The sequence below is a fragment of the Falco punctatus genome (assembly GCF_963210335.1).
Source record: "Falco punctatus genome assembly, chromosome: 9".
NCBI lineage: Eukaryota > Metazoa > Chordata > Aves > Falconiformes > Falconidae > Falco > Falco punctatus.
Window position 1 is genome coordinate 13,536,566 of NC_137589.1, and position 22,775 is coordinate 13,559,340.

Consider the following 22,775-nt stretch of genomic DNA (forward strand, 5'->3'; position numbering starts at 1 on the left):
CTCTTCCAAGTGATACAACAGCATGGTTTATTTAATGTAACCTGGTTCAGAACATCACCAAATGCACAAAGAAACTGAACCAGAAGCTAAGAGGTTGGACATTTCCCAGTAGATGAACAATGGACTACAGCTTTCCTGAGTCAAAAAAGTAAAAGATGCTTGCACCTGAGGCTCTGGACCACTGGGTGCCAGTATCCCCACAGACCAACGGCACTGTGGGTGCTTAGGTCGGTGTTAATCCTGCAGGAAACAATTCATTGGGAAGCACCAACTTCCTGACAGTCAGTCAATATAGACACTGCTCATTTTTCAAGCAAGTGAACAAAATGGTCATGGGAACTGTGGAGGACATCAAGGCAGTAACTATAATGTAACAAAATTTCTCCACAGTAAGTACTGAGGATCAGTCGGAGAACATACTACTAGCCGAGGACAGCATTTTAATTAACCTTTAAAAGTAGGTTTTATAATATAGGTTGGGTGTATATGAAAACTGGGTGTATATGAAATTTGTGTTTTTAATTTCTGATAGGCATGTTACTTATGTATTTTTATACTAGTTTTGCAGAATCACATGGATAATTTTGCTGTGGTAAGGAACTTTGGTAGCACCACACTGATTCAGGCCGGCATTCCTGACAAAACACTAGCCTGCCTTTAGCCATGACTGAATGCCTCACAGAGCTGCAAAACGTGCATAATGAACAGTGATGTGGGAATTTCATTTTCAGTATGGAGCCTTAGCAGTTGGTTTATACCCTAAAACAGTGTTATTATCCCTTTGAAAGGATAATCTTAGTGGAGGATATTTTTATCCTCCATATATAGGTGTAATCCTTTTCTAAATCCTACTCTATCATTTGCCTCATTAGAGTCAGTGGCAAGAAATTATGAAGTTGCTCTGCCTTAGTGTGTTTCCTTCCAGCAGGCTTAAGTTTGTCCTTGTGGAAAGACTAGAATAGAGGGAAACAGCAAGGTTTAATGCAGTCTGCCTTCTTAAAATGCTCCTTGTTCTCCCTAAATGAATACTTGTCTACTGCCTACAACAAAACAGCTGAAACAGAACTGACCATGTTTTCAGTTATCGTTTAGTAAACTTGGCTGGGACTTAAAAACTTGAGACGCTTTTTGGGAGTTTGGAGCAAAGGAAGTATTTGATAGAGAAATATATCTAAATCCTTGCTATTCTGGCCTTGTCGGGCGAGACTGCAGCACAACACGGAGCCACATTATTCTGTATTTATGGCCTGCTGCCACAGCTGGTTACCAGGGAGGCAGAATTCTTCCTGGAGGGCCAATCTGAGGAGCCAGCCTTCTTTTTGGGAAGAGAGCAGTGCAGTCCCCTCTGTTGAGGCTTGGTGCAAGCAGAGAAGGGGTAAAAATGAATTGGCCACAGAGAACATCAGTGTAGGGCAGAACTTGTATTTCATCATGAAGTTTGTCAAGATCCTGCAAGACACTGGTGTGAAGAGAGTTAAAAGGATAAAGGAATTCCTTTGCAGTTCAGGACAAAACCACAATTCCTAAGTGATTTGCCTAGGTTAGAAGGCAGTCTAGATCAGATATAAAACCAAGGAATATTTGATGTCTGACTATTCTGTCTTGAGAATCTGTTTATTATACACATTTTCCTGAAAGAAGGTTTTCTGAATAGTTATAGTTGATTACAGAAAAAACCCAAAACCAACCAAACCAGCTCACCACTGAGTAACTTCTACTAGAAGACATAAAATTTTTGAAAGTCCAATCCTCCACATCCCCATAGCATGAGAAAAATATTTGTGTATAAATGAAAAAAAAAAAAAAAAAAAAAGACAACATGCAAAGAATACAGTTCAACTATTATTAGGGAAAAAAATCTGTTCTCTTTCACAGTGAGAAAAAAAATCATTTAACAATTACTGTTCACTTGGAGATGTCCATTACTGAAGTCCTACTGAAGCTAACAGTGATGCTGGTAGGAGCAAGGCCATGCATGTAAATACTTGTATTGAACATAAATCGTATTTGACACAGTCCACTCCTCACATTCTCCCAATGGTAGGATAAAGCAAGGTTTAGTTTATACCTACAGGGAAAGAAGAAATCCTCATAAGGTCATTTGGAGATTTGAACATATTTCAGTGCTGGTTCTGATTGATTAATTTAGGTATTTGTGTAACATTGTTTCAAGAGTCAGGAACAGAAAAGACTAGGGCAAGAACATTTTTTCAGCTACTTCTGCCTGGACATGAGATGGATCGTATCGAATTTGGTGTAAAACAAGACAAGGAGAGGGAAATAAGGACCACTACATCGTTGCTTTTGTGAATTCATCTGGCTTCAAACTGTAGACATTGGTTATGCAGAATGAATATTTTAATGGAGTAGAGCCCAGTTCCAAAACGTGGCAAGTTTTGGCAGTCCCACATTGACTTCGGCAATGTATCAGGTGTCTTTGTTCTTAATTTTCTACAGATACAGGTAACGAAGCTGCTTATTTACACAGTATGACTTATACAACCAATGGTAGCATTAGGCCTTTTACATTGCAACAAATCATACAGTTTAGAAAAATCATCAGAACAGAAATACTGCAATTTCCTAGGGTTTCTAGCTGCAGTGTTTGTACCGCCTACCTACAAGAGGCTTCAAACAACTGATAGCACTTATTTTTCAGTACAGTTCCTTGCTCCGATTTCCGAGCTTGCCTCTGTAGGCACTTGCTCTGTGGTGACAGGCAGCACAAAGAGTAATCCCACCTCAATTATGGTTTCAGCAGGGTGACGCCAGCTGCTAAACCCTCTTTCCAGTAGGCAGCAGGGCTTTCCATAGATGATGTTTGTCCTGTTGAGCACTTTGGGTAGCAGATTTTGTATCCTATCTTCTAGATTTAATCTCAGTCACAAGCAGCACATACTGCTTTCGGTTCTGAAACTCTCTTAAACCAATCTTTGTGTCAAATTAAAATGCAAAAATTTGAAAATACAGTCACTTGACCTGGGGAGAGGAAATAGACAGCTAATTATCTTTTTCAGCAGAATAAGGAAAAAAACCATTTTTTTAAATTTTCAGTTGTAAATCACTCTGTGCCCGGAATCCTTTTCCATTTTGGCATGTTCACTCCAGTCTCTCTTCTCCCTCCCTGCTATGTGCTGCTGTCCTCTTTCATATGTTATCCATCTAATTTAGTTTGTAAGCCTTAGCTCAGGACACTTCTCAGTTTATTTTTCTGTAATACACCACACATATCCGGGTTTAATTAAAAAATAAGTAAACAGACTGGATTTTTACTATGCAAATAATAAAATATTTACTGGTCCTTCATTATAAATTTGGATTAAACTGAAACACTCAATCCAACATCCTATATGCATAAAAACTTTTGGAGTGTTTGAAACTTGCACACAACTTTCAGGTGTCCACTGTGTTACGTGGGCCATGCCAAAATATCTGGTGTGACCACATCAAGATTGTAAGTTGAATTTCAGATTTTAAAAACTTAAAAAAAATAGCTTGGATAATGTTTTTGTTCTTTAGTTTTAAACAGACTTTTGTATAAATAGCAGGCAAACAAAAATTTTTAGTTCTAGCAGTATACTGAGATACACAACCAGGAAGAGAACTTCTGAACTCCTTTGATTTGGGCTTTTTAGCGAGCCCAAAGAAATTCCATCCTGAAGTGTCATCACAACAGATTCTCACCTTCACAGTTCTAAGGAAACTTTCTTTCTGTTTAGCATTTGACTGACAAAAGAGCTTTGATAGAACTTACCTTGGAAACCTTCTGAACAGCTCTCTTGGGTAACTGCAAATAACAACTCATAACATCTCCATAAGCACTCCACTGCACTTACAGACTATTACAGAAATTACGGGGATTTCCATCTTGAATAATAACACAAGAGAGCATTGTGTTTGAACTGCTAAACAGCTGTTTGATGCACAAGAACATGTTGTTTTGATAGTTTGTAACATATTTGGTGTACTTTGCCATTAGACATTCCTCCCCATCTTCTGCCCATGTAACTGTGCTGAAAAACACTGCTTCTACAATCCTTTCTGCAGTAAATAAATAGTTAAAGGAATAAAAAGAAGATTTAAAAGTTTTCATTATGTTGTTCATTATTGCATTACAGCATTAAATGTGTACATGCATGCACCTTAAATGTCTGTTTACAGTTCTATAAACGGCAGCTTTGCCAGCAGAACTACTTGCTATAGCTTTTAGTGACAGAAAACACTTACTGTTGGGGCTCTAAGAGGCAGGTCCATCAGTGTGTAGGCTTTGGCTTCCGAGTCATTCCATGTGTTGAAGGACTCCACAATTTTGGTGCCGTTGTGGTCCTCAGAGGGACAAGAGACCCCCCTTTGAATGAGCTGATTGTTCAGGTGAACGAAATTAAGCTAAAACAAAGAAAGAAAAGCTCTCCTCTGAATTTGAGTCAGCCAATTTACCTTTTTGTGTTTGTGTAAAGCAGGTTTTTAGGTTCTCTGTAATAACGTGAGATCCAGTGCAGAGTTTCTCACTAGAGCTTCAGATTGCCTCAGTCCATCTTCAGCTTAGCAAAGGGCAGCAGCAGCAGTTTCCATTTAAATACAGGAGACGGCAGGATCCGCACATGCCCAGTTTGAAGCTTGTTCCATCCAAATTCGAGCTTCACTTTCATTAAAGTATAAAACTGATGCTCACTTAAAAGTGCTGTTATCTTTTTTTGCCTTTGACAGATACATGTCTGAATTTTAGGCTATACCACATTATCCCTGTATGAAAACAAGCAAGTTAAAAGGTTGAGTTCACTGTCTTAAATATTAGACCTTGCTGTTTATTTTCACTGTGTTGGTGAATTATTTTTTAGTAGTCTGCTTTTAAAGAAGATGCATGTGTACAGTTCTGCTGAAATTGTCTGAACTCCATTAGATTTTTATATTTAACAATGTGCTTGTGTGCATTTCTGTCTTGTAGAATTTAGGTCATGGTTATTTGTTGGTCCGCTTCTAAAAATAAACAAAAAATAGGGATAAAACCCACTGACATCATCCTGTGCTGCTCTTCAGTTAAAAAAAAAAAAAAAAAACCACAAAAAAACCCCAAAAACAACCACACAAATACCTTAGGCAAAGAACAGCAAATAACCACTTGTTTCAAGAGCTGTCTGCATTCTTTTTCAATTGTGTTTAGTTAGGGCGTTGCATGAGCAAATTCTTATGCACACAAATCTTCCTTTACTGTGTAAAGAGTTATGAATTGCTGTATTCCCAGTTGAAAGCCCATTACTGTGGTAAGGTGAAGTTTAATAGCAATAGAGAATTAAGCACAGAGTGTGAAAAAGCTGTGTGAAAAAGCTGTTGTAGCAGATACTGCAGGATGAATGTCACAGAGTGTAGGCCTTAGAACCATCATCAAAATGACACTAGTGGAAGCTAGTAGCTTCATTGAAGTTTGTAACACAAATAGATGGTGTGAACTGTTTCTGGAAAGTCTTTATGAGAAGGCTGTGATAGTAAGGGTGGGACCTGTATTCCCTCAGCTCCACACAGGTTCCCCTTCTCACGTACCTTTCCTTAAATTAGCACTGGCAGTACCTAACCTTAAGTTAGAGTGGTTGCATTTCTGCATGAACAGGAGCTGTGCCTCTACATCCAAGTCACTCACCTATAGTGCTGCAGATCCCCTTTCCCTGATGTCATTTAAGGAAGGTGGCGTTTACCTTGTGTCACCACAACAGTGAACATTCACCAGAGGAGACACCTCTTAGTTTCTACATGCTGTCAGACTGTGAGACCTTAAAAATAATTATCAGCTGACCTGTTGTGAAAGGCAGAGACATTTCTTCGAGTGTCCCTGCCCTGCAGTGTTAGGTAGGCACAACCAACCCAGATTTAAACTAGCTGTGGCAGAACTGAACCCAGAGGTGGCAAATCACCTGACGGTTTTCAGCTTTGTCAGTGTCTGAGATTCTATGGTCATTTTCTAGGCTGTGCTCTTCCCTTCCTCTCTATGTGTGTGTGATAACAGACATATGAGTACCAGGGCAACGGTGGATGTGACAATAATGGTACGAACTTCAAAAGCTATTGATGCAAACTCCAGATCCATGACGCTGTGTTTCTGCACACACAGTGCTTGCATGCAGCACACTGTAGATATGAGGCAGCCAACAATAGTGTTGGACATTTCAAGGGACAGAACCTTTTTGGAAGATAATTTTGAATTTTACTACTGAAAAGGTAGAAGATGTTATAACAGAAAGCCACAGTGTGAAACTGGGAAAAGCTCTTACTATCTTCAAATAAAATTTATCCAGGGAATAGAGCATGAAGTTCATTTTAATGATTGAAGTGCAGAGAAAGGAGGCAATGGGAGGTCTTCCATTGGTGTGAATTTCATGTTCAAAGAAGTTGCACACAGTTACATCCTGCTCTTACCAAACTGATAAAACAGAAAGTTTGAGACATACGGTCTTCAAGGACAGACATAAATACTAGATCCGAGGTGTTCTTTGCCTCTGTACTCTAATTGTTTGCTCTTAGTTTTCTGCTTTGTGCTTTAGTTTTTGCTATGCCAACACTCAGTCTGTTTACATACAGCTTGTACTTTGTTTTCCTTTTCCCTGGGTCACAGATTACATTTTTCTAATTATTTCCTCTCATCTTAATAATAATGCAATGAAAATATTTCACTTACCGTTAGCCTGGAAGATTCCAATTTTTCGCATTTTTAGGAGAGCCCATAGTATATTTGGCAGGGTATTCAAATCATGGAATACATGTAGTCTTTTTTGAAGTAAACCAGACACCTTCTTGCTTCATTAGATTTGGTGTTACACATGCCTTTCAAGATAGATTAATTTGATTAGTTCAGCATCTCCTGAGAGTATATTATGAAAGAATATACAGTATGAAGGAGAGAAGAATTTTCCCAATAAGAACTGGGTACTAGTCCAAAGAGGGCTATTGATTTGGTGCCCTTCCTTAGCTTCTGGGGCCTGCTTTTGTGAATACTAAGCACTTGCAAGCTAGGTGAAATTATTTCTGAAAATTAGACCCTAACACTAAGATTCGTGTCCAATGGAAATGTTCTCATATGATTACAGTTGTCTGATCCTGTGTTTTAGCCAATTGCTAGAGGCAATTCAGCTGATCTATTCTATATGCAATGCCTCAGTTTCCATGGAAAGAGAGGAGTCATGTCCTAGAACTGCACAACATTTGAAGTATGAGGCATCTCATTCTCTGTACCCAGCACCTGGGAAGTCAGGCAAAGACATATAATAGCAAATTGTTCACAAAACTTTTTTCTCTGAGATTTCCTTTTGGTTTATATGCAGTACTAAACCAGAGAGAACAATTCAAAGTATTTTAGTGAGCGGTGATTGTTTTTCTTAATAGGTAAGGCTATTTCACTTAAAAGTTATCAGAATGCTAGACTTATAGATCTGGAGGGAAATTTGCTCTCTACATCTCCCTTATTTATTCTCCACCAAAAGCTTACCTCTGTTGTCTCCCTGGGAAGCTTAATGGAGAAAATGTATCAATTCATGACACTGGGTACTTGCTAAAGCCATCCGCCTCATACTAAAGTTTTCAAATATTTCTGCCAGAGACGTGTGGGTAACTCACTGGAAGACCACCTGACTTATGGCCCAGGTCTGAATTGCTCTCAGTCACTTCTGGAGAAAAGAAAACCTGCCCAGAATTCATCTCTCTGAATTCTGTCACATTGAAGTATGGTGAGAACATCCTTCCCAATTTGAGAGTCCTGACTTTCACCTGCACCTCTATGGTAGGTTGACCCTAACTGCATGCCAGGAGCCCACCAAGCTGCTGTATCACTCCCATTCCCCGCAGGACAGCAGGGTAGTGGCAGGGAGAAAATAAGATGGAAAAAACTCATGAGTTAAGATAAAGGCAGTTTAATAAAGCAAAAGCAAAGGTGGTGCATGGAAGCAAAGGAAAACACAAGATTTATTTTCTACTTCTCATCAGCAGGTGATGTCCAACCACTTCCCAGGAAGCAGGCCTTCAGTGCGCATAGCAGTGTTCCAGAAGACAAACATCATAGTAACAAATGTGTCCCCCCTACCCTTACCCCCGCATCCTCCTCTCTCTTAGCTTTCATTGCTGAGCAGGCATCACATGGTATGAAAAAACCCTTTGCTCACTTAGGGTCAGCTGTCCTGGCTATTTCTGTTCCCAAGATCTTGCCCGCCCCAGCCTACCGGTGAGGGGCAATGTTGGAGAGACAGCCCTGGTGCTGTGCCAGCCCTGCTCAGCGGGAGCCTAAACACCGGTGTGTATCACCACCTTTCTAGCTGCCATACAAAGCCCAGCACCATCAGGAAAATCAGCTCCATCTCAGCCAGACCCAATACAACCTCTTGCTACTGATAATTAACTTCTGTTCATAGCTTTTTATAAAATACAGGCAGAAATAGCAGAAAGATCATGGACTCTGGGGCGCTTCCAGAAAACTGAGAAAACTGTCTAACAGGACAAGGGAAAGTGAATGCATGGGTAAAATTTAATTTAAGTTCAAATGAGCATAGGAGTTCTTTCACAATGAGTGAAAAGGAACAGTGTCCTCTTCTTTGGCTGGGACCTTTGTGTGGAATTAGGTTTTAGGAATCTGCAGGAATAGAGGGTGGGCTGATTTGCTGCTTAGAAGATAGACTGCTGTGGGGAAACGGCAGGAGAGTTAGAAGACTAGGGGTATGGTCAGCCAAGGATTAATGTCCATGAGACACATTTACAAAAGTTCACCTGGGCTTCCTTAAATTTTCCAAAAGATTACCTAGGTTTCCAAGGCCAGCATAAGGAAAGAGGAACAGACTACTCAGTAATGGGAAAGGTAAATTCCCACTCTTACTTTGAGTGCAGATACAGTTCTGGGATATGAGTTACCATGAATGAGGAATGCACAAAGCGAGGAAGTTGGGTGTTTCTAAGGCTTGCCTAGTAAGTTGTGTGATCTGCCCCCACCCTGTTATTATAGGGAGAATGATAGCGATAACCCCTGTAAAAGATCTTGGGGATAATTATGCTGCCCTCAAAATATGATGTGTTTGTCCTCTAGATGCACTAGGTCTTCCTATAAGTCATGGGGCAGACAGAGGAATTACTGATTTTTCAGTTGAGAGCCTATCCATTCTCAGTATCTGCCTTTCAAAAGGCAATACGACATTATAAAATCTGAGTCCATAGCAGCCTTCCTTACACAGTCCCTCCTGTATAGAAGCGGTGAGCCCTCAGTATCTGGTGTGGTATTGCTTCTCAGTGGCTGTAACATCTGAAAACATGTTTCTTTCAGAAGTGTTTTCAGAGGCCTACTTTTGTAGTGGTACCTGCAACAAATTTATCTGCTTATATATGCAGGTGAAAACTGGTTGCTCATTTTATACAGAAATCTGGTTGCAACCGCCTGTGTTCTTTCTGCCTTTTTTAACAGCTAAGATCTGTCAGGTGGGAATTCTCCCACTTCCTAGCTGTTCCCAGACAGCATACTGCAATTTTGGCACCCCAAATAACAAAGCAGGGAGAGAGTCATATAATATACATCTTCTTTGTGCTCTATTAATCATAGAAATCAAATTTATTTCTTCATGCCTGGAGCAACTTGGCAAGGGGACATGGAGACAAGAACACCTGTTGTAAATAAAATGGTTAAACTGAGTGCAAAGTTCTGTATGGCCTTTTGTGGGAGCACACTCTTGGGACTACCCAAAAATCAATAGACAAAATAGAAAACAGTAAAGCAAATCAGCGTGGTTTCTGCACAGCTGTAGAAGTGAATAATTCACCTCATAGGTAGTTCTGATTTTATAGGGTAGCCAAGATCTATGGTGAACAGCAATAGCACGAACTGCAGGGTGCAGCCAGTAAGCGTGTAAGCAAGCAGGAGAGTGAGAATCCCAGGGCTGAACTAAGTACAGAAGGACCAGACCAGAAAGGATGGTTTAGAAAAGTCCATTCACACACAAGGTTTTTTTCCTAAGATTTAAAAAAAAAAAAAAAAGTCTTTTCCACTGAGATGGAAGGATTGTATCAGTGATGTTTTCACAGTATTAATTTAGCTCTGTAACATGGCATTAGCCTGCCACTCTATGGCAAGACACAATCCAACAGGTACTCTGCCTTGATTTCCCCAGTAGTATTTCCAGCTTACTCTAGTGGCTTATAGCTTCAAGGCCAGGTAGCTTGAAAAGGTCAACCTGCCTCTGTCCCTCTTGGCCTTCCTTACAGAGCCTAAGGACAAAGAAGTCAAAGAGCTCTCCAGATCAGCCAAGTTGGATCTGCAGTGCTTCCAAAAAAAACCTCTTACTTTGTTTTGTGGGCTGAGCTCTCAGATTCATTCTTTACCTGTCTCCTGTTACTTAACTTCTGTGCAAAACCTACCCTTCTCCACAGAATTCTGGTTAGCCAAACTCTTCTCAAATTATTTTAGCTGGAAGCTTCCCTCCTTTCATTCAGTTCCCACATAAGAGCTCTCACCCTTCCAGCCCTCCTCACATGTGTGAGATAAAGCTGATTGTGCTGGTGCAGTTTAGTGCCTACTGTAAGCAGGGACAAACCCTATTTTAAAATTGATAGAAAACTTGCTATGTCATTGCAGAAAGAACAACCTTCCCATTTTCAGGCAGTAATTACATACAAAACTTAAAGGAAACTTCCCTTGCTACTCTCTTGCCCATAACAAATCAGGTCTGTGCCACAGGAAGCTCGGTCTGCAGTGGGTTGAGATGTGGGGTCAGCACATGGTGGTCTCCACGTTGCCTTGCCATCTGTGCTGGAAGTAGGCACGAAAGAATTACTAATGCAGGGATACAGCAGAACAGTGTGTTTCGTAGCTAGGGTAGGACTCAGATTGAAAGAGGGTTATTGGTAGAGAAGGCATGAGAAGTAAAATCACAGAGAAATTCTGTTCATCAAGCATTTTCCCCCAGTCAAGTATTGACTGCCATTAGAGTGACATCTGCCAGTGACAGACAGCAGTGCCAGGTTTTGGTCAGCATTAATAACGAGCTTGTACTGCTTACAGGTAGAGAAATTGGTACCATTTGGGTTTTAATCTCATCTGCTTATGTAGTATTTACTTCTGAAGTAGAAAGAACTTAGTGACCAGAGCTCATGGGGAGGGGCTGCAGAAATATCTTGATAGGTGAGATAGAGTTAGGTTATGGAGACAGACGGTTCTCTGATGAAATGACTAAGGGGAGAGGAACAATAAGATGCGATTTGTACCCGCACGCAGCAATCAAAATGAAAACCCTGGGTTTGAGAAAAAATAGTTCATGATAGCCAGAAGGTAAAGAAAGTGTGGTCTCATTTGATATTAAAGAATTGTCATCTTTCTCCTTTAGATAATAGCACTATTGTCTTCAAATGATCCGCAAAGAATGCATATACTGCCCTGATGGTTATAAAACTATTTTTCCTGGCACATATTGTCTAGTCTTACAACATCCTTGTGATAGAAATCCTAACCTTTCTAGAAATACCATCAGTGATTCTGGAAAAATTATAAAAATAAAGGACATGATTATTCAGTCTGCTGGTGGAAGAAAATTATGTTACTGCACTAATAAGCAGACAGCTTTATCACTGACTGCAGCTGAAGTCTCAGCAGCCCACAGCTACTGCAGGTACCCTGTGCTTTGCTGTTCTAGTCTGCACGGTGTTCATTGCTTTCAGGAATTTGGGCAGGGTGAGGAGGGAGAAACTGACCACTAACATCACCGAATTTTCAAAATCTTGTGTTTGAATTGTTTCTAAAAACAGCTTGGAGAGTCAGTGCAAGTTAGAAATACGGGAGGATATTTTAGCCAAGTCTGTAAGAGATTTCAGTGACAAGTGTCCTGCCCAAGACAAAATAACTAACAGCAGCTGCAGCAGGAGCAGAATTTGGCTCAGATTATACAGTGTTCAAGATTTGGGCAGGATTCTGTCATGACTATTGAGAACAGAGGTATTATGAGGAGTTTCTCCTGGCTGCAACTTGAAACCTTTCACACAAAGTCCAAAATCAGACAGACCTAATGTTTAAGATAAAGGAGAATCCACTGCAGTTCTACAGTCAGAGCTTCTCAATGTACAGAAGTGTAAAGCCATATGCTCATTTCTTTATAAACTCTTCTTCTAGGGCTGTCATCATCTTGGGCTCTGATTTCCCAGGTGTTCACATGAGGCCTCTAAATAAAGAGATATTCTCCTTTGACTCTGCCATGTGGCCTTTATTAATACCTACTCTGCTAAATGCCTCCTCTGGATCCTCACTGACTTCAGTTGCTATGACATCCTTTTTTCTCCAGCCTTAATTAATGGAACATACAAGGCAATTGTCACAAGGCTGCAGACAGGATGCAAGTGTGCCAGTGTTGTTGTGTCCAGCTCAGTCCTTTTCAGCCCCTTTCATCTTGATCCTGTCATCTCCCAGCCCATTGCTTTGACTGTTACTGCCATGCATCCCCTTCTTTGACCTCCCCTTTTCTATTAAATCAGATAGATATTGCTGTCTTCACTTCCAAGGGCCTTGATGGATTATCCATCTCCAGCTTACTTATCATCTTTCAGACAGCACTGGCTTGCCAGCTCTCACATCCTGTCAGCCAGTGATGCTCATTTCTATCATTCACTGCACAGAGTTTCCAACATGCATGACTTGCTTGTCTTCATGCAGTTCCTCTTGCTGGTGGCAGTGGCAGTGAGAGACATTGACAACAGCTAGGCTGCAGGCACACAGAACCTGCTGCTCGTATTGTCAGCACTGACCCATATTGTCTTATTGTTACCTGCTACTTTCCTGCCAGTATGCCTCTGTTTCTTGCCTCCCTATCCTTGGATAACAAGCTCTTTGGAGCAGAGACTTTTTACTATGTGCTGTTACGATGTTCTGGCTTGCCTAACATTTCTAGGCACGAGAGTAATGCAGACATGGTGAGCTTCTGTTTTCTGGTAGTGTCATGAATTTCCTTCAACAAATATACTCTGCTTAAGTTTTAGGTGATGAATTGGTGAGTAGTTCAGTATGGTTACAATAAGAAGTCAATAGAATCTCAGGGTTTTGTTTTAATAGAAACATGGATGTCTTTTTGAAGACTGTTTTCAGAGTTTAAAAAACAAAAGAGAAAGCCTTATGAATAAATATCTCAAAAGCAAACCTATATGAACTAAAGTGATAAAAGACACTGGCAGTGATCCTCAGAAGCAAAACTATTATTTCTCACTTCTGTAGTTCTGCCTGCTCCCTACAGAACTGGCATTCCTTTCCATGACTTGCAAATGATGCTGCAAATCATGAAAACATAGTTGGGTAGTAAAGCACAGCAGACGAACATGTCTGAGTTTTTCCACTGAAAGAATATCCTGGAATTCATCTATGTGATAGGAAAAGCTGGGCACTGCATTCTTTCTGCTCTTCTGAGATTGCTACAAATATGCCTGAAACATGAAAAACAGATCAAAACCAGGCATCCCTGAATACAGACTTAATTTCTGGGCCTGATTCTCCACAGCCGTTGAGCTATTTTGCATGCCACCATACAGTTTCCTTCTTGTACAAACTGAAACTTAAGAATGTCACCAGTAGGAAGCGACTGACGTCTCCCTGTGTAAGAAACAAGTGGATCCTGTGATGAGGGACATCAGATTTAGACAAGCCTTATGTCACTTCTGAGTGAATGATTCAGCTACTTCTTTTCTTCATAAGACAGACAATGCGCTCTTTTCTAAGCAGTTTCTGCAATGGGACTTAAGACTGCAGAATAGCTCAATAAAGAATGGACATTTAGAGGCTTTTTTTCCCCCAAGTACAAAAACATTTTCTTTGTGTGCATTTACCCCATTTTGCAACTTTAGTAACAGGATGTAATTTACACAGAGTAAAATTATCATCCTCTCTTTCTCCCCCCCAAAAAACCCCTCTACCCAACCAAGAAGTTAACCCTTGCCATTACTACACAAAGAATATTTTACTAAACAAATGCATTGCTGCTGCCTTTGATACAAGAGGTGAAAGTACTACATTTTTTCAGTGTTTATTTATAGTAACTGATCGTAAGGGAGAAGAGGTAATGAGAAATAGAGTAACTTTTTTTCCCACAAATTTAAGTGAAGGTAAGTTCAAAAAATCCTAACCATGCAATCAGTACAAACTGTTGCTATTATATTCCTGAGTATGGACATGCTTGACAGTCTGCTCAGTCTTTTTGTTTTCAAATTCGCTGGCTCATTGTGGAGTTACTTTCTTGGATTTCTTTTAAAGCGATAGAACAAGGCTGTTCATTTGGCAGTTCATAGCAAAACATCCTTGTGCAGCAATCTGAATTACTTAGGATCATCAGGTAATTGCAGAGATCTCAGTGTCCTCTAGTATCTTGCAGACAGCAAGTCAACAATGATCATGTTGGTTATTACGTAAAAACAATCGAAAAATAATCTTGTGGCAGCATTCTGAAGTAGAGATACCAAATAAACTCAAACCTATTTTCTGAGCATAAACCTTTCACATTTAAGGAGCAGTAGGACTCAGTTTTACAGTTCACCAAAATAAATATTCCACAAAACATACAATAAACTTCCAGGTCTAATCACCCTTGCAGAATTAAGTAGTTTTGTACTTTTATCATGGATCTGTTCCTCAGACAGTGTAAATCAACGTGGCTGTACCAACTCAGCTCCTACTGCTTGAGGATCTGGGCTCCCTCTTACAAAGCAATTGCAAAGCCAGTATAAACGGCCCAAGGAAGATTCTGCCACAGGGTTTCCAAGCACCGTACAGATGTCAAAGTGTGTTCCCTTCCTAGCAATGCTTGTTACCTGACAGACTCTAGCTCCCAGATAAGACCTCCAGAGCTGCTTTAGAATGGGAAAACAGCAGAGGTATTTTCCCCCCATTCACTCTGCTGATTTGAACACTACAGGACCTGGCTCTCCAGAGAAACTTTCTGCTGGTTTAATAAGTGATTTGGTTCCACTGCAACTCCAGTTCAACACTTGCAGAGCAGAAAGAGTTTACCAAACAATTATAAACTGAACTGAGAATAAAGCAACACAAGAATTTAAGACTAGGATATGATTGTTAGACTATGCCAGGGAACAGCAAAGGACAGCTGCTTTGTAGGGGCCAGTAGGATGATAATAAATCAGGAGGCCAGAAGCCTCACCAGGCAGGGCAGCATGCCATAACACGTGAGCAAGGTGAGCTCGGCAGACCTGGGGAAGGCAGCTCTCAGGATCAGCAGAGAGTCTGGGCTATCAGTCACATCCACGCAGCCGGGCAGGGCTGGCAGCAGAAGGTGGCGAGGCAATATCCGTACCCAGGCCCAGGTCAGGTCAGCCAGGCCCAGGGCTGCACACCGACATAGCTGTGATAAGCTCAGGCAGCGAGCAAAGGGCCAGGCTTCAGCTTAAATGCAGCCCCTGGCCCCATGGCTAGAGGGGGTTGATGGGGGTGTCGGGTAAAGCTGGTCAGGGTAATTAAGACCTATTGGGGTACTCAGGTCCCTGACAGACTCTTGAGTCTCAAATTCTTAACTAAATTACTTACTACTGTATTATATCCACTAAGTTAAATTCTTCGTAAATGAGCACATTTTCTCAAAACCAAAGTCTTACTACCTTGCAGTGATGTCACCCTAATACCTGTTTGCCGTCTGGTCATTTATTTAGGATCATAACTTTGGATTTGGAATCCTCTCACATTACGGAAGTTTAGAGCAAGAGATCTTAGGAGGGATTTTTTTGTTGCTGTTTATTTATTATTTTAAATAATCTATTGCATTAGGGAAAGATGTTGGTATTTAATAGATAGCCCTAAGAACATAAAAGTATGACAATGCCCATTCTGAGTCAGTCCAAGGGTCTGTCTAACCCAATATCCAGTGGCTAAAAGCAGCATGCCAGGAAAGAGAAGAATATGGTGAGATTTCCCTAGATTACTCTTTCAGCCTCCAGCAGTATGCAGGTCAGCACATCTGTGCCTCTCAAACCATATTTCAGTGATCTAAATCAAACATTGATGAGGCTTTTGTGGGTTTGTAAAAGGAGTCTGGATGTAAGAATGTAGTTTCAAGTTCTCGACATAAAAGTCAGGGAAAAGAAAGGCTGCAGTCTGAACCATGAAGTTATTTTGGTCCAAGCCAAATTACTCTTCAGCTTGAGCACAAGCACAGAAATCTGAAAGCTAACGCAGCCTCTCTTGGAAAGCTTTGTATAATTTAAAACAGTCATACTAAAAAAAAACAGTTTTCATCTCAGCTCAGCAACTCTCTTCATGATAGGCCAGTGCCTTTCAAAAAAGTTGCCAGAACAAACCAGCTGAGACACAAGCTCCCTTTCCCTCCTTTCTCCTAATGATTGGAAGAGAAATAATTTCTTTTAAAATCTGTGAACCAAAAACTCATTTTAATGCAACATCTTTTATTTTTTTTTAAATAGATACTAAATAGCCTTATTAAAAGCTCTGATTTTCAAGGTTTGATGATCAGAACTCTGAGATTCGCATTCCAGAAAAGTGCCTGCAACTGAAGCACCCAGAATGACTAGCTGAAGATTTAGGAACATGTTTTTTGTATAAGAATTAGGCTTTAAGAACTGAGAGGCTGAGTAAAACCAGAAATCCAACAGAGTAATGCAACATTAACATTCACTGTGTTGGGAATAGTTTCTAATCACTGCTATTTCTCAGGCTTTCCTTGCGGTACTTTGATGGTGCTTCTATTGAATGTCTTCTGCTCATTAGACATTACTGCAGTAAAAGGCTCTTCATGATTCACTGAGCGCAGAAAAATAACAGAGGGGAGACTTTTAAAAGAGCAGCTATTTTGCATTCTCCAACCATTCCACTAGGTCTGAGTTCTTAATTTTTAGTAGTCAGTAGAGTTATGAATATATGTGTTTCCAAACTGGAAGGTGTTTTGCAAGTTTTCCTTAATGATCAGCATTGAGATGTCATATTAGAGATCATTCTATGAGAAATACTCACCCACAGGGAGCTGAACATTTTAGTCCTTTAGTGATCATCAGTGCACATACATTTTAGAGCACTGGTTCTGGATTTTGACTTATATATTTACTGTGAGGTCACTTGATGCATTTTTTTGAATATGTAGGACTCAAAGATGCTGATGGTCTTTTGTGCAGGGTACTTATCTAACTAAACTCAGGAATTACTTGCGATTTGGTTTTTGTTTTGAAAGCTGCTACTGTTACCTGCCCTGCCAACTTGTTACCACAAATTAATTTGTGTGTGTCTGAAAACTAATTTTTCCAATTACGCCGGTTCATCTGCTAAAAGATAGTTACCTACAGAGCTTGAACTGCCGATGTTTACACCATAACAATTACAGCAAATACCAACAGAAATAATGGCACATTTTCCTGACTTGACAGCATCCTTCCCCAGAATTCATGAAACTACACCAGGAACATTAAAACACAGGAGTACTGTCATTAAAAACAAAGGGTGTGTCACCTGGAGAAACAAAGGAGCAGCTGTAATCCAGCCCACAGATACCATTTGCAGCTGATTTTCCAGTGTCATAATGAATTGTTTCTCCATTGCACTTAGGCCAGCTTCCGTGGAAGGACATTAAATATAATAGGCAATGTGTATGACCAGCAGAATAAAGCACAAACCATTTGGCCCTCTATAAGAATAAAGCCTTGCGCTTCAACTAAAGAATTGGGAACAGGAAAGCAGGGCTTTAGGAGACCGGGGCCAGAATTTTGAAAGAGGAAAATTCCAGCTTTACTATGAAATAGCAGATACTCCATAGCCCAGTGATGGTACATTTTGCTGTCTGTCATTAATTCTAGGTTTTAAAAATATACCAGTACTTCATTTCAGTTGAGTTCATTAGCCAGAACAGCAGCAGGAACATAGCAGTGGTCAAACAGTCTAACATGTGGATGATATGAAAACAACAGTTCCGCACTCTTGACAAGCTGAGAATGCAGCTTCAAGGAAAAAAACTTCATATCTGAGGAAGATGAAAGTGAATGCTGACATGAGGAGTTAGTCATGTAGATATTAATTCACAGACTATGAACTCCTTTAATAGTTTTGAAATAATATAACTCAGTACTTGACAAGATTTGGTTATAACTTGTTCACTTTGTAGACATGAGTAAACATTAACCAAAGTGTATTTTTCCCCAGAATATTCCCATGTACTAATACCTCCTTTGTTGAAATAAAAATGTACTAAAAATCAAATTAAATAGGTTATTTTTTTTGTCCAACCATTCGCAAGTTGTTTTCCTGTTCTGGCACTTGAGAAATCACAATGGAAGCACTTTTCTTCCCACACCTGTTAATAAAACCCAGTTTTAAACTCATCAGTTTTGTCCATCTGACAGATGCAAGATTTCACTAGTTAGAATAAACATTCTTTGATAAAATTAGCATTCCGAGTTACAAGTAGTATTTTTATTGAAGTTCTATAGTCAATAGCAATCCCTCTCTTCCTCTATATAAAGAAATATATATGAATGTATTTCTATAGTTCTTGTTACTAAGCATTTCTACTAGAAATTTATTTGGTTGATGTTAGCAAAAATGTATGTGATTATTTTGGCTGTGGTATGTTAGTCCGGAACACGAAGGTTGTTGGCTGCCCAAGGAAACTTCCTATGATGCTAAGGAATCGGCCATGAAACTTCTGTGTGCTTTCAGGGCACATGTGCTCATTTACGTGACTTAATCAAAATAACCATGTCTACTTTAATTGAAACCTTTTGCCAGTTGATGCAATGTGCAGATGATCTTGGAAGCACAGGTGTCCCTCTTCAGCTGAAGACAAGACAATAATTATAGTATGATACTGATTCAAGATTTATTATTTTAGGACAAAAAGAGTAAGAATATCCACCTATTGTACTTGCATAGCAAGAGATGTAAAGTAAGAGCAGTATAATTATTCTTGTGACAATTTATGTGCAGATCAGCACTTAAAACTGTGCTCAGTGTCAAACCACCTGAATTTCAGGCAGATGGTCCTCCTGCAGCACCTGGGTTCCTGCAAGCGAGAAACATGTCGGCCTGGCAGTTTGGACTTCTCTGAACCAGATTCATGCAGCTTTGGCTGTGAAAGGAGGTGGCAATTACCTCCCCAGGCCTTCCATCCTTCTCTGTATTGTTTCTTCTCTTCAGCATCTGATGCTTTTGTCTTGATTGAACAGGGCAAGGAAGCCAAGTTCCCTCGTTGTCTTTCTTCAGGATAGACAGTCACAGGTCGTCAATTACACAGTAGTCCAACTGTTTAGAACCTTTTCTGCATTGGAGGGTTAAGGCAGAAGCCTTTCTTCAGTCTGGACTGCAGTATCTAGAATTCTACCAAAGATTTTTGTTTACAACAGACATTTGCCATGTTTTGCCAGAGGCTTGAACAGTTTACAGCTTTTCCTAAGCATCAATTGTTAGTACAAAAAGCAGATACAGAAAAGCTGACATTTCTTCCGTCCATTTTCAACAAATGGGAGAACATGATTTGTCAGCTATAATGTGAATTTCTTATTTTCCCTTTACTGAATTTCAGAAGGGAAGTACTGTGTTGAAACTGAAGTGGTGTCTAGGTAAAGTATCTTTTGAGAAAATGATGGTGCTCTAAATACAAATTTGGAATAATACTAGAGGGTTTTCAACTGTGACTTGGGCAATTTCTCACCAAGCCTAGATGATGGATTGTTTCTTTACAATATGTTAAACAGGTTGTATTAAACAAAAGAAAAGCAACGGGGAAAGTAATATATATTACACAAGATACTGCTTTCTCAGTCTCTGAAGCTGTGGTCATATTTAAAGGGTTTTTTTCTTTTTCCTCTGACCTATTTTACTTTATTATTGCCAGCAAATTTGAGGTCTTCTGCCAATTAAATAATTTATGTCCTTTTGACATAACTTATCACTGTATTGCAAGAAGCATTGTCTGCCAAATACTACTCATTCAGTTCTAAGCTTGTCTGCAAGCTGTGGAGAGGCAAGCATTTACCTAGCTTACATGAAGTTTTCACATGGCTTCATTTTTGTCCATCTTACTCCATGGAAGAGGAAATCTCCAGCTGGGAGCGACCCAAATGCTAATATCTGATACTATGGAGCATACCCACTGGCAAATCTAGAAAAATCAGCCTCTGTATCCACATTAAGGATAAATGACAGAAATGTTTGAACATCTCCTAGGACTCCTGTAACAGTTTCCTGGCATTGTAAAAAGAATTATAATCACAAGGGAAAGAATTCTTACAACTGACAGGAAATTTTTATGCAGAGATAATGTAGACCTTAGAAAAGCGGGAATTCATCTTCAACAGCCTCAGCCACTGAAACTTGTCTGCACGCCCTCTTTAAACACCTCCATCAAGTGACTCATCCCATTCTGAGACAGTCTAAGATTAGCCAGAACAAGCCACCCTCTAGGGCTCCCTGTCTCCACACTACAAACAGGGCATAGATGACTAACAGAAACAAGGTGTAAAACGCGTGCTAAGGTTAGCAGAGTTGAACCCACCTTCAGAACACAGGTATGGCAGAAATACAGTACGTGGGGGAAAATTTCTTTATGCTGGGGTCTGGCTTTTTTAAACATCTTTATTTTTTCTATTTCCTAGTACTAGGGGACCCAAGAAACAGGACTTTGAATTAGTCTTGAGCTTTCCATTGTTGTTTGGACTACTTCACATACTACTTCAACAGTACCCTCTATTTCTTAAATGTTGTACATTCAAACCATACAGGATACTGCTCTGTGTATCGAAAGAGATTCCTTTTAGGAAACTGTATTCTAATGCTACATTAAAAAACCCCAATATCTCCTTAAATACCTAAAAACCTCAAAGTCTTCACTGTTGGGACAGTGCCAGCAAAAATAAATTAAGGGACTTACCACCATAGTGATAGATAATGCAGGAAAATTACTACATCTGTTCCTAAAGTAATCTTAAAGAATCTTCACGTCTACAAGAAAAACTAGTAAAAATCAGCAGTGCTGGGGCTAGTGAAATAATTTCCAAACAGTTGCAGAATTAATGCAAATACAGATTCATTGCACTGTGTCATTTGAAAAAGTTCCTGGCTTTCACTCCCCTCTCCGTGTTTCTGTGATGACTTATTTCAGTTGTTTGTTTATCTATAGGAATGTGGTGCTACTGAATCTAAATCCACAAGCTTCTACTACTAGAGCTAAAGAATGAGGTTGATTAATTTGCAGGGGTCAAGCCAGGCTAGCTATTAAGGAGGGACAAAATGACCCATCACAACTGGCAGTGCAGTTCTGATGTAGTGCATGTTGTTGTAAACAAATGTGCAACAAAAATCATTTGTCATAGAAGGCCTTAAATTGCCAGAGGTACGTCTGATTTTTAACTATATCATTATATCTCCCATTAGTAATCAAAATCAGTCTATCTCTAGTAGAAGACAGGGAGGACAATTTCATACTTGAGTTTCCCAGAGGTCATCAGAGGCACTGGAGTACAGCTTTCCTGCAGTAGGAGAGGACAGTTCACCATGTGCTCTTCAGGAGAGCACCGCAGCCCAACATTTGGGATTTGAACTTGCCCAAGGGTCTGGCTTTGATTTATGGTGACACTCTGTCTTGTCATACAAGGGGACAAACCAGGTTTGGATGAGAATGGATCCTTGTATTCTGGCCATACTACAGAACCCCTCTGCTTGACCAAGGAGGAATATAATGAGACTGGAAGAAAATCAGAAATTGTATTTGAAGTGGCATTTTCTTTGTCATTGCTAGGCAAGTGAGAGAAAGAAATAGGATCTTTTTGACTATTCCCTTTGGTTTGTTAGTAAGTTGGCAGCTAAAAAAACTAAAGCTTAGGGCATACATTTCTCTGTAGTTATTTACCTGGGAGCAAATAGATATTCTTCAAGTTAATATTTCTTATGTATTCATATAAATGAATAGCAACTATTATACCTCAAAATCAAAGCCTTTTTCTCATAATTCTGGGAGATGGAGTTCAAAAGACTTTGCACTGATTATCCCTGACTTCTTGGTTTAGGACAGTCAAAGGAAAGCAAGAAAGGAGGAAAAAAATATTCCAAAAGGAAAGTCCTTGTAGTACTTTTAAGATTCTGTTGGAGTCCTGAGGTCCAGAATGTCTTGGGCAAGCGATGGTTGTATGTCTAACCATACACCTGAGAATATGTTGCTTTGCAACGATACACTCTGACAGTATATGTTACATAAATCATATACTTAGAGAGACAAAGTAGTTTTAGATTACAATCTCTCATGGGTTGCCACTTATTGGGAACAGGGTGCCTAAATGTCCTCCTTTGTATTCTGAAATCTCTTGTAAGGTCCAGGAGCTGGGGAGATAACCAACAAGGGGAAAAAGTGAATACTGACAGAAATCAGATAACCGCTCTCCCCCTTCTGTCATGTGATGTACTGTCATTAGGTGATAGGGGAAAAGAGAAGGCACTAGCGCCAAGAAAAGGACAAATTAACACTGTGCGAGGCAGGAGATTGATACTGTTTAAATTCAGGATACAACTTTACACTGATTTATTTACCAAAAGGTAGATACTACTTCCTTGATTTAAATTAATTTCAATCTTCTTCCTTCACAGTCATTACCAAGAAAACCTTTTTAACAACTTGTCCCTACCTGAAGAACTTTCTGCTCCAGTTCATACAGAGCGCTTGGTGCTTGGTCTCCTTGCAGACAGATAATGGCTATTAGGTGACAAGGCCTGACAGAAAACCACCACCCAGACATGTGAAACCAGGTACATTTAAAACTTCTATTTTATAACTCTTTTTTTTACCACCACC

The 22,775-nt window shown here is 39.9% G+C and overlaps 1 protein-coding gene across 1 annotated transcript in view; it reads right to left on the bottom strand.

Annotated features, from left to right (window-relative positions):
- OPN4 (opsin 4) overlaps nt 1-22,728 on the bottom strand; it is a 50,544-nt gene extending 27,816 nt beyond the window's left edge. The window contains 1 exon segment of the mRNA XM_080402832.1: nt 4,228-22,728. Coding sequence (XP_080258958.1) covers nt 4,228-4,254 — 27 coding nt within the window. The 5' untranslated portion in view covers nt 4,255-22,728.
- Nucleotides 22,729-22,775: the final 47 nt, after the last annotated feature.